This window comes from Pogoniulus pusillus, chromosome 35 (genome assembly GCF_015220805.1).
Source record: "Pogoniulus pusillus isolate bPogPus1 chromosome 35, bPogPus1.pri, whole genome shotgun sequence".
NCBI lineage: Eukaryota > Metazoa > Chordata > Aves > Piciformes > Lybiidae > Pogoniulus > Pogoniulus pusillus.
Window position 1 is genome coordinate 11,806,966 of NC_087298.1, and position 15,351 is coordinate 11,822,316.

General features: G+C 48.7%; 1 protein-coding gene across 1 annotated transcript in view; it reads left to right on the top strand.

The window, feature by feature from the left end:
* BRD3 (bromodomain containing 3) overlaps nt 1-8,691 on the top strand; it is a 41,756-nt gene extending 33,065 nt beyond the window's left edge. Inside the window, 7 exon segments of the mRNA XM_064170946.1 lie at nt 386-514; nt 1,314-1,505; nt 2,530-2,632; nt 2,635-2,764; nt 3,811-4,103; nt 7,188-7,313; nt 8,430-8,691. Of these exon segments, the coding sequence (XP_064027016.1) occupies nt 386-514; nt 1,314-1,505; nt 2,530-2,632; nt 2,635-2,764; nt 3,811-4,103; nt 7,188-7,313; nt 8,430-8,545 (1,089 nt within the window). The 3' untranslated portion in view covers nt 8,546-8,691.
* The last annotated feature ends 6,660 nt before the right edge of the window (nt 8,692-15,351 follow it).

Consider the following 15,351-nt stretch of genomic DNA (forward strand, 5'->3'; position numbering starts at 1 on the left):
TTTGCTTGCTTTAAAAAGCAGGGATTGGGAGGAAATTCTTTGCAGGAAGGGTGGGGAGACACTGGAACAGGTTGTCCAGAGAGCTTGTGAATGCCCCTCCCTGCAGGTGTTCAAGGCCAGGTTAGATGAAGCCTTGAGCAGCCTGGGCCAGTGGAAGGTGTCCATGCCCATGGCAGGGGATTGGAACTGGATGAGCTTTAAGATTGCTTCCAACTCAAACCATTCTATGAACGTATGAGTTTGGGAGCAAATAAACCAGATCAACTCCTCTTCTGTTGACTGTTGAGGTTGCTCTGAGCTGTCTTATGTCTTCCATGTAGTTGCCTTTTGCTTATGGCTTTTTCTCCCCCTCTCCCCCTTTCCCTTTTGGCTTATTTGCTTGCAGAAAAAAATGGACAGCCGAGAGTACCAGGATGCGCAGGGCTTTGCAGCAGACATCCGGTTAATGTTCTCTAACTGCTACAAGTACAATCCTCCAGACCACGAGGTGGTGGCCATGGCCAGGAAGCTCCAGGTAAAGCTCTTGGCAAATGCATATCACAGAGTGTGCTGAGTTACAGAATCACAGAATGGTAGGGAGGCTCCGAAGATTTGAGTTCAGCCTCCCTGCCAGAGCAGGATCATCTAAGGCAGATCACACAGGAAGACATCCAGGTGGAGGCCTCCAGAGGTGGAGACTCCATCACCTCTCTAGGCAGTCTGTTTCAGGTGCTCTACCACCCTCTAAGGAAAGTTCCTTCTGTTTAGATGGAGCTTCCTACATTCACGTTGATGCTCACTACCTCTGGTGCTGTCACTGGGGACCACTGAGAAGAGTCTGGCTCCCATCTTCCTGATGCCCACCCCTTAGATGTTTGTTAGCATTAATAAGTTCCTCCCTCAGCCTCTTCTGCAAGCTGAACAGCCCCAGGTCTCTCAGCCTTTCCTTGCCTGAAAGGTGCTCCAGTTCCCAATCATCTTAATCCAGCTACAAGGTGCCAGATCAGAGATCCCAGCGTGGATCTCTCATGGCACCAGCAGAGGGAGCCGCTGGTTCCTCCAGCCCTTGCAAGGAGCCATATTCTCACCTGCAGAACTGTTTTCTTCCCACAGTGCCACATTCCACTCCTAAAATGTTACAGCCTGTGGAGTAATGGGAGAATTTCATTTGGCTTACCAAAAAATACTTGCCCTCCTGTTTGCTATGATTTAGTTGTTCACCTCCTGCAGTGCAGCAAGACCCTGACCTGTGGCGAGGGTGTTGGAAAGATCAGAGCGAGGTCTTTGTGCTTGAGCTTCTTTTATCACTACTTTCTATTTCTCCCTTTTTGCAGGATGTCTTTGAGATGAGATTTGCAAAAATGCCTGATGAGCCTGCAGAGGCTCCCCCTCCTCCTCCTCCAACGGCGCCAGTGGTGAGCAAAAGCACAGAGAGCAGTCACAGCAGCGAGGAGAGCTCCTCTGACTCGGATAGCTCCGACTCGGAGGAAGAGCGAGCGACTCGGCTGGCTGAGCTCCAGGAGCAGGTATTGCAGGGGCCAAGCTGTGTCTGTGCAGTAGGAAGGGGGTTTCATGTTGTTCCTAAACCTCAGCAAGGCTGGGCAGCAGCAAAGCAATCTCCACTTCTGTCAGCTGAAGGGCAAGAATGCTCAGCTGTGCAAAAAGTGCATGCTTGAGGTAATGGTCACTTCCTTTGAGATGGCTGTTGGCCATGCCTCAGCTTCCAGCTGCCTTCTGGGGTCCCAGAGTGTGAAGGGAGATGCACATAATCAGAGAATCACAGAATGGTTTGGATTGGAAGGCAGCTTAAGGATTGTTTAGTTCCAGTGCCTCTGCCATGGGCAGGGACAGGTCCTAGTAGGGCAGGTTGCTGAAGGCTGCATCCAGCCTGGCTTTGAACATCTCGAGGGAGGGGGCATCCATGACCTCCCTGGGCAACCTGTTCCAGTGCCTCAGTCCCTCATGGGGAAGAATTTCCTTCTAATGTCTCGACTAAATCCAGCTTCTTCTATTATCTCTTGTCCTGTCACTCCATGCCCTTGTGAAAACTCTCTCTCCTGCTGTCCTTTAACCCCCTTAAAACTCTGGAAGGCTGCTCTAAGGTCTCCTCAGAGCCTTCTCTTCTCCAGGCCAAACAGCCCCAGCTTTCTCAGCCTGTCCTTGGAAAGGTGCCCTCTGGTCACCTTTGTGGCCAAGACTACAAGAGATCTGGGAAGAACAGAGACACCCTTTTGTATGAGAGCTTGAGCATAACAAAGTCTGTCACAGGCTTCCCTCTGTACCCCATCTGTAGAAGTGCCCTGTTCTGAGTGTTGTGGTTGCAAACACTTCAACCAGACAGAGCTGCTGAGCTTAATTTTTATTTGCCCCTCTAAACCAAGGATGATGTTTGCACCTGAATCAGTTTCTGCACAGTCAAGCAAAGCTTCTAGACTCTTTGGTCACAGATTTTGGGCTGCATGTGCAGGCTGGGATGCAGAAGGGTGTATGGAGCCATGAGTTATCTTACCTTGAAGCCTGATTACTTTTTCTTCTGTTCCCCCCCTCCAGCTAAAGGCTGTCCATGAGCAGCTAGCTGCCTTGTCACAAGCACCAGTGAACAAACCAAAGAAAAAAAAAGAGAAGAAAGAAAAAGAGAAGAAAAAGAAAGATAAAAGAAGGATAAAGAAAAGCACAAAGTAAAAGTGGAGGAGGAAAAGAAACCCAAGGTGGCTCAACCACCAAAACAAACCCAACAGAAGAAGGCCCCAGCTAAGAAAGCAAACAGCACAACCACAGCTAACAGGTGAGGCTACCTTCTTGCAGCTTAGAATCACAGAATCAGTCAGGGTTGGAAGGGACCACGAGGGTCATCCAGTTCCAACCCCTTGCCATGGGCAGGGACACCTCACACTAGATCAGGCTGGCCAGAGCCTCATCCAGCCTGCCCTTAAACACCTCCAGGGATGAGGTTTCTAACACCTCCCTGGGCAACCTGTTCCCTGTCTCACCACCCTCATGCTGAGGAACTTCTTCCTAACATCCAGTCTGAATTTCCAGCTTTGCTCCATTCCCCCCACTCCTATCCCTCCCTGACAGCCTAAAAAGTCCCTCCTCAGCTTTCTTGTAGCCCCCTTCAGATACTGCAAGGCCACAAGAAAGGTCACCTGGGAGCCTTCTCTCCAGATTGCACAGCCCCAGCTCCTTCAGTCTCTCCTCACAGCAGAGCACCTCTGCTTATCCTCATGGCCCTTCTCTGGACACCTTCCAGTACTTCCATATCCCTCTTGTAACAGGGGCTCCAGAACTGGACACAGTACTCCAGGTGGGGTCTCACCGATATGAAGTAGAGGGGAGCTTGCCTGAAGGGAGTACCAAGAGCTTCCAGCCCAGTTTTCCTATTCCCCATCCCCACTGAATTCCTGGTGCAGCTGGATTGTCAGAGCACTTAATTTGCTCTTGAATAATGTGCCCATTCCCAGTCAACTGCAGGGAGTCTTTATGTTAGAGCTGGCAGTAGAACCATTCCCTTGCCACTGTCCAACTCTCTTAGAACCCCTGCCTGCACCCTGCCAGATAAGGTTTTGCTTTCTGCCTTGAGAGCTGGCAGCAAGAACGTGCCCTTGCATTGCTGCCCCCCTGCTGCTGCATGGGCTGCTTCTTGTGCCTCGCAGGGCTGGCACAGAGCAGGACCACAGCAGCTGAGCCTGTGGTGCTCTCCAAGCCATCTGGCCAAGGTTCAAAGCCAAGAGCACTGCGTTGCAAGAGGGGTAGGCAACAACAACATAAAAAGGGTATGAAGAAGCAATGCCCTCATGATTGTTTCCATGTTTGCCAACCCCCCCTCCTCAGGCAGCCCAAGAAAGGAGGCAAACAGGCGTCTGCGCCCTACGATTCAGACGAGGAGGAGGAAGGTCTGCCCATGACCTACGATGAGAAACGACAGCTCAGCTTGGACATCAACCGCCTGCCCGGGGAGAAACTGGGCAGGGTGGTGCACATCATCCAGTCCAGGGAACCTTCCCTCAGAGACTCCAATCCTGATGAGATAGAAATAGATTTTGAGACGTTAAAACCCACCACCTTGCGGGAGCTGGAGCGCTACGTCAAGTCGTGTTTACAGAAAAAGCAGAGGAAACCCTTCTGTAAGTGACCTCCTCAGCCATCTCTTCCCCCCCTCCCCCCACACCAGCTCCTGGGCTCAGCTGGCCTGTCTCTTGGGACTCTCTTACCCAGCTCTTGGTGTGTGTGATGGTTTGGGTGTTCCCTGCCCCCCACACTTCAAACTCACCCAGACTAGTCTCAGCCGGCTCTGGGAATATAAATGAAGCTGTTTATTTACAGCTGGCACAACGTACAAGCAGATATTTACAGTCTGTACAGTTATATACAGAGATATACAAGGTAAAAGGTAATACAGAAACACAACTCCCCTCCCAGAAACCTGAGTCCCCAGGAGGGGCTCTCAACCACCTCTGCCCCTCTCAACCTTACCCCAGTCCTAAAGAAGAATCAGGAGGGGCTCTCAACCACCTCTGCCTCTCTCAACCTTACCCCAGTCCTAAAGAAGAATCAGGAGGGGCTCCCAACCACCTCTGCCCCTCTCAACCTTACCCCAGTCCTAAAGAAGAATCAGGAGGGGCTCTCAACCACCTCTGCCCCTCTCAACCTTACCCCAGTCCTAAAGAAGAATCAGGAGGGGCTCCCAACCACCTCTGCCCCTCTCAACCTTACCTCAGTCCTAAAGAAGAATCAGGAGGGGCTCTCAACCACCTCTGCCTCTCTCAACCTTACCCCAGCCCTAAAGAAGAATAGAGGTTCAGCCAAGAGGTTATGAAGCAAAGGTGGGTTAGGCCAAATGGAAGGTGAGGTTAGGGAGATGCAGCTCAGTCAGAAGCCCAAGGCAGAGTGAGTGAAAATGGTGAGTGTTATAATGTTTTGGTTTCTTGTTCAGCAAGACTCTGAGGGGAGCAGACCTCACCATTGTTTTCCTTTCACAGCCTATGATCTCGTTCTTCTCACCAAAACATTCTACCCTGCTTCAAACTAGCACAGTGTGCCATGGCAGGGATTGGTAGGGATCCTTTTCCCCCCATGAAAACACACAGAAACTGAAGGGTTTTTCTCTTCTCTTTGCCCATGAGGTCAGGTAAGGGAGACCTGGAGGACTGTTGTGTTTGTCTGCAAGACCTGTGTGATGCCTTGGTTACTTATCTGGGATCTAGAAGGCACTGCAGAGGTGTCTCAGCCTCGTTGTGTTGGGTGCAGTGTGCACGCAGCCGGAAGGATCGGGTTCTTAGCTGACTAGTTTAGCATCTCATTAGGAAGGAAACAAGAGTGTGGTTGATCTCCAAAACACCAAAGGAATAAATCATAGAATCACAGAATCAGGCAGGGTTGGAAGGGACCACAAGGAGCAGCCAGTTCCAACTCCCCTGCTATGCCCAGGGACACCTAGATCAGGCTGGCCAGAGCCTCGTCCAGCCTGGCCTTAAACACCTCCAGGGATGGGGCCTCAACCACTTCCCTGGGCAACCCATTCCAGCCTCTCACTCATAAATAACTAAACAACTCATTCAAAGTTACCTGAGCATTCTGGGTGTGTTTGAGTTACCTATGCACGCCCACACTGCTCTTCCTTAGGTGACCCTGATCACCACGCTGCCCTCAGCCTCTGTCAGAGCAGAGGATTAATGTTAATGCCCTGCTGAGTCTGTGGTTCAGCATGGGACAGATTTTATGCCTCATCCACAGAGAGTGAATTGTTGTGGCCCCTGGAGAGCTTAGCTCCAGCACAACAGCAAGAGGATCACTTAACCTGAAGTGGTCCTGGCTCTGCCATCTCCTTGTTGGTTAAGAGAGGGTTGTGCTGTTGGGAGTATAACACAACAGCTGCTCACAGCTTGGGCAGAGCACCTCCATTTCTTCACCAGAGGATTTTCAGGTAGGCCTAAGCAAAGCTCAGACTTTGACCCTGCTTTTTTGGTTTTTCATTCACTGCTTTGCTTTCAGTTTTTCTTGATGTTAATTTTTCTCCTTTGAGTCCTTCACTGTTGCAATAGCTCAGGAAAAGACTTTTCCAGAGTGATTCTTAGGAACAAGAATCACAGCATTGAATTGGTTGGAAGAGACTCTTTAGGCTCATCAAGTCCAACCATTAACCCAACACTGCCAAGTCACCACTGAACCATGTCCCTCAGCACCACATCTACACAGCTTTGAAACTCCTCCAGGGATGGGGACTCCACCACTGCCTTGGGCTCCTTCAACCCTTTCAGGGAAGAATCACCCTTTTGTTTTGGAGCCAAAGCACAGAGTAGCAGAGGTAACCTCAGATGCCCGCTCCTCTGAGGCTGGCAGGCTGGCACAGTGACCCTGGCTGGACTCAGGTGCTGCCTGCTGGGTGTTCAGGGGCAAATCCTTCTAGGTCTCTGCTTTCCAGGCTGCTGCTTTGGGGTTTTCTTTTTGATTCATTGCTTTAAAGCAGCAGACAGAAATGTAGGCATTTCCTTGCTGGATCAGGCCAAATAGCTGCCTCCTGTCTTGTGCTTTTCTGCCCCTGGCCAACACCTGTGTTCAATTACTCCTCCTTGGAGGGATCTTTCTTCAGCTCAGGATGAGTATTGCTGGTACCTCTCACCATTTCCATCCTAACGCTGCCAGCCTTGACCTCAGTTTTTTTTTTTGTTGTAGTTTGGTGGTTTTGAGTTGGTTTTTTTTTTTGCTTTCTCTTTTTTATTTGCTATTTAAAGCCACATCCACCAAGCAGACTGTTACATGAGGTGTCTTGTCAATTATAATGGCAGGTGCTTTCTTCTGACAGCCTTTAATGGGGACACTTTATTTTACAGGGCAGCAAACCCATGTAATAGTTCTGTAATTACAAATGTCTTAACTCTTGCCCATATAACTTGGCTGGTAAGTAACCTGTTAACTACAAGGTGATTCCCATGGATATTCCTATCTCCTAAAATACTTTCCAGAAGATCTCTCTTAAAAAAAAACAAACCCCAAACCCTGCATGTTACAGGATGATTGGATGCCAACTTCACAGGGTTGTCCCTTGTCCAATTGCTGTGTGGCCACTGCAGAGTAGTTGCCCAGATTTCTGTGCCCTGTAAAATAGTGATGTCCTCTCTCTCTTCTTTTATTTCTTGTGTTTTGTTTCTCTCTCTCTCTCACCTGCAACCATGCAGTTTCAGAAATTGTGCATTCCTCCTCCTCCACAGCTGCAAGTGGCAAAAAGCAAGCAGCAAAGTCAAAAGAAGAGTTAGCTCAGGAAAAGAAGAAGGAACTAGAAAAACGGTTACAGGACGTCAGTGGGCAGCTAAACAACAAGAAACCTGCAAAGAAAGGTAATGGCTTTGGGTTCCCTCTGCTGACAGGGACCCAGAGGTTGTGTTTGTAGATGCACATCCTCACTGACACACAAGTCCTGCTGCCTTGCAGCCTCGGGTATCCTTCTAGCACCCACTTGGTCGTGGTACAGTGAGGTGCTGCTGCTGTGGGGCTGCTTTGGTCCCTGGCCAGGTGGAAGCTCTTCTGGGTGGTGGATGTGAGGTGTCTTGGAGGTGGTTCGTAGAATCATTAAGGTTGGAAAAGACTTTTTAAGGTCACTAAGTCCAGCTTTCTACCTAACACATCCATGACCATTAAACGTTGTCCCAAAGTGCCACATCTGCTCATTTTCCAAACACCTTCAAGGGCAATGACTCTTCTGCCTCCCAGAGCAGCCTGTCCCAGTGCCTGACCACTCATTCAGTAGAGAAATTCCTCCCAGTGTCCAGCCCAAACCTCCCCTGCCTATCCAGAGGGTTGTGGAGTCTCCTCCTCCGGAGACTTTCGAAACCCACCTGACACATTCCTGTGTGACCTGCCCTAGGTGACCCTGCTTCAGCAGGGGAGTTGGACTGCATGATCTTCAGAGGTCCCTTCCAGCCCCTGCTGTTCTGTGGTTCTGTGGTCACCTGCAGCCTGAGAAACCCTGACAGGCTGTGGGTAAATGAACTGCCCAAGAAAAATGAGGGAATGGAGGATCAGTCACAGAGAACATTAGGGGTTGGAAGGGACCTCTGAAGATACCCAGTCCAACCTCCCTGCCAGAGCAGGATCACCTAGGCAGGTCACACAGGAACACATCCAGGTAGGTTTGGAATGTCTGCAGAGGAGACTCCACAACCTCCTGGGCAGCCTGCTCCAGGCCTCCAGCACCCTCACAGTGAAAGTTTTCCCTTCTGTTCCTGTGGCACCTCCTGTGCTCCAGCTGGCACACACTGCTCCTTGTCCTAGCATGGGACATCCCTGAGCAGAGCCTGGCTCTGTCCTCTTGATGCTGCCTGCTGCGCATCTTTATCAACCTGAATGAGAGCAGCCCTCAGGCTCCTCTGCTCCAATCCCCATCTCCCTCAGCTTGTCCTCCTCTCTATTTCAGTTCCTTACAAGTAACCACCTCCTTGCCTCCTCCTCTGCAGAGAAATCCGGCTCAGCAGCCTCTGGAGGCCCTTCCAGGCTCAGCAGCAGCAGCTCCTCAGAATCTGGGAGCAGCAGCTCCAGCGGCTCCAGCTCAGACAGCAGCGACTCGGAATGACTTAACGGACACTTAGCCACCAAATGGACATCACCAACCCTCCCCCCACACTCTGCAGTGTTCCTTTATCTCCTCTGTATACTGCTCTTGTTCCATGGTGGTCAGGTTTTGGGTATGGCTTTTTTTTTTTTCTCTCCTTCTCTCCTTCTCTCTCCTTCTTCTCTCCTTCTTTTCTCCTTCTTCTCTCCTTCTTCCTCCTTCTTCTCTCCTTCTTTCCTCCTTCTTCTCTCCTTCTTCTCTCCTTCTTCTCTCCTTCTTCTCTCCTTCTTCTCTCCTTCTTCTCTCCTTCTTCTCTCCTTCTCTCTCCTTCTTCTCTCCTCTTCTCTCCTTCTTCTCTCCTTCTTCTCTCCTTCTTCTCTCCTTCTTCTCTCCTTCTTCCTCCTTCTTCTCTCCTTCTCTCTCCTTCTTCTCTCCTTCTCTCTCCTTCTTCTCTCCTTCTTCTCTCCTTCTTCTCTCCTTCTTCTCTCCTTCTTCTCTCCTTCTCTCTCCTTCTTCTCTCCTTCTTCTCTCCTTCTTCTCTCCCTCCTCTCCTTCTTCTTCTTTCCTTTCTCCTCTCTCCTTCTTCTCTCCTTTCTTCTCTCTCCCTCCTCTCTCCTTCTTCTCTCCTTTCTTCTCTCCTCTTCTCTCCTTCTCTCTCCTTCTTCTCTCTTCTCCTTCTTCTCTTCTTCTCTCTCTCCTTCTCCTTCTTCTCTCCTTCTCTCTCCTTCTTCTCTCCTTCCTCTCTCCTTCTTCCTCCTTCCCTCTCCTTCTTCTCTCCTTCTTCTCTCCTTCTTCTCTCCTTCTTCTCTCCTTCTTCTCTCCTTCTTCTCTCCTTCTTCTCTCCTTCTCTCTCCTTCTTCTCTCCTTCTTCTCTCCTTCTTCCTCCTTCTTCTCTCCTTCTTCTCTTCTTCCTCTTCTCCTTCTCTCCTTCTTCTCTCCTTCTTCTCTCCTTCTCTCTCCTTCTTCTCTCCTTCTTTTCTCCTTCTTCTCTCCTTCTTCTCTCCTTCTTCTCCTTCTCTCCCTCTTCTCTCCTTCTTCTCTCCTTCTTCTCTCCTTCTTCTCTCCTTCTTCCTTCTCTCCTTCTTCCTCTCCTTCTTCCTCTCCTTCTTCTCCCTTCTCTCCTTCTCTCCTTCTCTCCTTCTCTCCTTCTCTCCTCTCCTTCTCTCCTTCTCTCCTTCTCTCCTTCTCTCCTTCTCTCCTTCTCTCCTTCTCTCCTTCTCTCCTTCTCTCCTTCTCTCCTTCTCTCCTTCTCTCCTTCTCTCCTTCTCTCCTTCTCTCCTTCTCTCCTTCTCTCCTTCTCTCCTTCTCTCCTTCTCTCCTTCTCTCCTTCTCCCTTCTCTCCTTCTCTCCTTCTCTCCTTCTCTCCTTCTCTCCTTCTCTCCTTCTCTCCTTCTCTCCTTCTCTCCTTCTCTCCTTCTCTCCTTCTCTCCTTCTCTCCTTCATTGTTTTTTTTCATTTCAAATTCAGTGTTACAAAAGGAAACTTCCAATTTATTGGGTTTTTTTTTTGGGGGTCACTCTTTTTAATAGGTCAAAAGATCTTTTTTGTGTGTGGTGTGACTAAGACTTTATGACAAATAATTTCCCTTTGCATAAAGTCTCTAAAAAAAAAAAAAAAAAAAAGACCAACCACATTTTTGTTTGTTTGTTTTTAAACTGCAGAAGATTGGTTGAGAAATGAAAGAACTTTTTTGAACTCTTGAACTGGAGAGAAACCCAAAAGTTCTGCAAGGTTTTAGAGTACCTTTTTTCCTCCTCGCCCCTTTTTTCCCCCCCTCTCTCTCCCCAGAATGTCCTCTTTTACCACTGCCTGGCTCACACAAGGTAAATAACCTCTTATTTTTAAGAAGAAGTCTCTGTAAAATGGTACTGTTCAGAAAGGTGGTAGCTTTTTTGGAGCTAGTTGGTGTATTTGTTCTTAGCACTAGTATTAATCTCCCGAGGATTCAGTGTGGTGAAGATGGCAGAACATCTTTTTGGACATTAAAAACGACGACAAGAAGAAGGAATTCTCCTGTGCCGTGGTTGCTAACAAGCTCTTTGTCTTCTTTAGCCTTGGTAGAGGCTTTAGGCACCCGTTCAGGAAGGTATTGAAGCACCAATGTAACTCTCAGACACATAAGCAATAGGAATTGTTGCATTTCTTGCCTTTTTTTTTCCTCCCACCCCCCCTCAAACTCTGTTAGTTTCAGTTTTCTTGAGTGAAAAAGGAGCAAGGGACACTCAGGTTTCTTGGGAATGGTATTTTTGTTGGACATCAAACAAATGACTGCCAGGAAATGGACACTCCCTGTCAAAGTTTTCACTGAACTGAAAACAGGTTTGGGGCTGCAACTTCTCACCAGTGATCCCTGCAGAGTGAGCAAGACAAGTCATCTGCTCCTTACTAGCCACATGCTTCAGTGTTTCCTTCATGACAGGCACCTCAGCCTGGGCTTAGAAATAAAGGAGCTGAGGCTGAGCTGGCAGGGGAATCACTGAGGGATGTTGTGTGTGTTTGGAGGTTGTGCTTGCTTTTTTCCTCCCTCTCTCTCCTTATGTCAGTAGTGAGCTCCTAGAAAGGGAATGCAGCTTCTGTGTTCAGGCTGCAGCTTTCCAGGCTTCAAAGAAAATGAAGAAGAGAGGAGAGAGAGGAAAAAGAGATCCTTTTTTTAAGGCTTTCCATTTTTAGGGCTTTCAGTTGGCCTTGGAGGGCTTTCAGCTGGCCTTGAGGGGCTTTCAACTCGTCTTGGGGGGGGGTTTCAGTTGGCCTTGAGGGGCTTTCAGTTTGTTTTTCCTTTTAAGGCTTGCAAATGTCTTTGAGTCCAGCCTAATATTTTGACCTGCACTGCTGCAATACTCTTCTTTTCCACTGTCCCTAATCTCATGTATATACAACTACTTTTATTTATTTAACACCATTAGTGATTGAAAACTTGAGAATATAACAACAAAAGCAAAGCTGCATTGGTGCAGGCCAGCAGAAGTGTGGTTTGACCCAGATCAAACCCACCCAACCAACAACAAAAATAACCAACAGCAAAGCAACTTAAAACCTGAGGTGTGATTTAAATCCAGCTGGACTTTCTACCTAGAGGTGCTGCAGTCCAGTGATGGTGTGCCTGGTGCTCTGTCATGTTTGATGTGTTCCTTTTTGGGGTTGTTTCTCTCTCTCTCTCTCTCTCTCTCTCTCTCTCTCCTGTTGTTTTTTTCCCCATCCCACTTTGTTTTCCCCTGTTCTGTACAGATTTTTTTGGAGACATACAAGTAGATAAGTGTCTTGCTGCAGCATGTTGTTATGTTCTCAGTAATTCCCTTCAGAGGTCTTTTTCCCCCCCCCTCTCCCCTTCCTCTGGTTGTTTGTAGACCCAGTGAGTGGTTTGGTTCTTATTTTTGTAATCCAGTTGTAGGCAAACAGCAGTTCTAGAATGCTCTTAACATTTCTAATCTGAAGGGGCAGAAATGTGTTGTAAATTCTTCTTCACTTTTTATTGTAATGGAAAAAAAAAATAATATACAGACTTTAACACCAAGTTCTGCCTTTCCCTCTCCCAACAACAGCCTCTGCAGCTGCCTGTCTGCTCTGGGGCAGCTCTGAAACCCACCCTGCTGCGCTCTCCAGTAGTGGTTTGCTGCAAGCCCCACGGTGCAGGTTGCACCAGCTTGGAGGTTTTTTCACTTAGGTGAGTGGCTCTGGAGCACCTCCTCAGCCCCAGCACTTGGTTATCACTGCATGCTCAACCAGAGGAGATTGTGTGCTGGGATGTGTGGGATCTGGATGCTGTCCTTTAGGGAAGCACAGGGCCAGCCTGTTAGCACTCTGCAGTGTGCAGTGCTGGCTGCATCCAGTCACCTCCTGCCTCTCAGCTGAGGGTTTATTAGCCAGGCACTGATCTGTCTTTCAAGATCTGCCTGTCCCAGGCCAGCATTTCAGAGTGCTCAGATGTCTTGCACAGCTGATGTGTCTCTGTCCATCTCTTACCTGTGCAGTGGCACTGAGGTGCTCTCCACTGTTAGCTGTGGAAAAGAATTCACCTGTTTATTCTGCTGAAGGCTGAGCACCTTGCTGTGAGGCAACACATCCCTCCTCTAAGCTGCTGAGCATCTCCAGCTCAGTTTACAATCCCCAAGGTGCTTGGCCTGGTGCAGGAGGCTCTCAAGTCTTTACAGACAGTTCCCCATAGTATATCAGGTGGCTGAACTGCAGCCTTCCATTTCTTGCTGCAATTTGATGTTTCCATTAATAAAGGAGTTATTTTAGTTCCTTTTTCTTACAATTCTGCCCTTAAAGCTTCCCCATGGCAGATCCCTGATAATATGTTTTCTCTTATTTAGGTAGTAACCACCTAAATAAGAGCTTAGGTTATCTTCATGGGCTTGGCTTTCATCTGTGTTTCTCCTGTTGCCTGGCCTGGTGTTAGCCAAACCAACTAGGAGTAGAATTGCACCTAAGTCAATCCCATCACAACTTGGAGAAACAAATTCCCAGTTTATCCTGCTGGAGACCTTTTCCTGCACCCACTTAATCCGAGCTGTGCCATTGCAATAACGTGGTGGGTGGAGAACAAACCCCAGTCTGAGGTGGAGGCAGTAGCAGCCCACTCAGGAGCTGCTCTCACCAAACATCACCACTGTGCAGAGCCCAGGGACCTAACTCTGCCGCTGGGGACAGTCCTGCTGACCGCCAGCAGGGTACTGATGTTTCTCTAGAACATGTAGCTCTGTCCCACTGAAGTCAGTGGAAAGGTAGAGCTGGAGACTTGGGAACCAAGCACTGGGGAAGGGGGCCTGGCCTGGGACTGTCTGCAGGGCTGGAGGAGGATCCCTGTTTTAGGCAGCAAACTTGTCCTAGCTTTGGGGATTTGCAAGGAAAAGAAGCACCCAAACCCACCAAGGAGTGTGAGGAACCACCTGCACGTCTGGGATACAGCCCAGCTGCCACTTGAGCTCCTCTTGAGTGGCAGTTGTTGCTGATTTTGATGGGAAGTCAGGTGTGGAATGGGCAGTTCCCAGGAGAAATCCAGCTTGGCTTACTGCAGGGAAGAAATTGGTGGCTCTTCACTTCCAAATGTTGATTTGCCTGTTGTTTGTAGTGCTCATTATCTCCCAGCGTGGCAGTGGTGGTGCCTCTTGTACCTCCCAGATCAGAGTGTCTCCTGGAAAAGATCTTTTTCAGTCCATAGTGAGTAGCAGCAGCCTTTAACGAGCTGGAAACACTCAAGGCAAGAGAGCATTTATGTGAGTTTGAATTTGCATGGCAGGGCACTGCAGGTGTCAAATCACTTTAAAATGAGCAAACAACTTCAAGTAACAGAAAGTTTAGAATGTTCAAAGCCAGGAGATTTTTATGGTAGGAGCAAAGTTTCACTTTGGGTTTTTTGGGGGGTGAGGGGAAGAGTGCCAGGAATCACTCTGGCTTCATATACACACAGAGTTTCACTCCACCTGAGCTTTTCTGACTTCATTTCTGTTTGGACAACAGAATATCTGACCAGACCCTATCAGCAATCAATAAGCACCTTGAAACACTTGGTTCATCTTGATGATTGTAAGGTCAGCCTGCTCCCTGCCACACCATCAGCTGTAGGCTTGGTGGGAAGCAGGAGCAGACCCCACATGGGCTTCAAGCCCTGCTCCATCCCCTCCAGGAAGCTGGTGTGTCTACAACCGTTTCCTGCTAACCAAATGATGCCTGTAGGAAACCTCTTCCAGTTTTGTGTTTTGATGTGATTGGAAACTTTTCCTACCCACAGGAAAAGTGTAGGACTGTTCCTTCAGGACTGATGTGACTGGTAGGGAAGGGCAGGGAGTGGAATAGCTGCACCCACCCCACCCACGTACACAAAGTAGTACCCAGTGAGCAATCTTTCCATGGTCTCTATGTGGTAGAAGCAGACTGCAGTTCCCTAATTAGTTCTGTGTCTGTCTGGGGGAGAGGGAATGGGAGGGAAGGGAACTCTTTAGCCCAGGTTTTGACTCTCCTTTTGGTTTCCTTTTTCCTTCTCCTTGTTTTGAAAGGAATGAAGTTATTTTAAAGCTGGGGGTTTTAGAGCTTGGGGTGGGGAGAGGGCAGTGGTGATGGGGCAAGGGATTGGGCCACAACAAGAAACTAAACCACAAACCTTTTTTATCTGCTGGCTTTTAAAAAAGACACAAACCAGGAGCAGTTACCACTTAAGGCTAACTTGGGAGGGGGAAGTTGGAGGTTAAACCTGGGGAAGGTTGGAGGTTAAACCTGGGGAAGGCTGAAAGAGAAACCTGGGGAAGGCTGAAGGTTAAACCTGGGAAGGCTGAAGGTTAAACCTGGGGAAGGCTGAAGGTTAAACCTGGGGAAGGCTGAAGGTTAAACCTGGGGAAGGCTGAAGGTTAAACCTGGGGAAGGCTGAAGGTTAAACCTGGGGAAGGCTGAAGGTTAAACCTGGGGAAGGCTGAAGGTTAAACCTGGGGAAGGCTGAAGGTTAAACCTGGGGAAGGCTGAAGGTTAAACCTGGGGAAGGCTGAAGGTTAAACCTGGGGAAGGCTGAAGGTTAAACCTGGGGAAGGTTTGAGCTAAACCTGGGGAAGGCTGAAGGTTAAACCTGGGGAAGGTTGGAGGTTAAACCTGGGGAAGGTTGGAGGTTAAACCTAGGGAAGGCTGAAGGTAAATTTGGGGCTCATATCTTGCTTGTTAAAACAACAAGAGGCAACTTGTTGTTATTTTTGGTGTGGTGTTGGTCTGGGTTTGGGGTTTGTGTTTGGTTTTTTTTTTTAAGACCTATTTGCCTGTCTTTATAAACCTCATTTCTAAAACACAAATTAACCCCCACCCCTCCCCCCACCCCACCAGCTAGGATTTGAACCAAACCACTT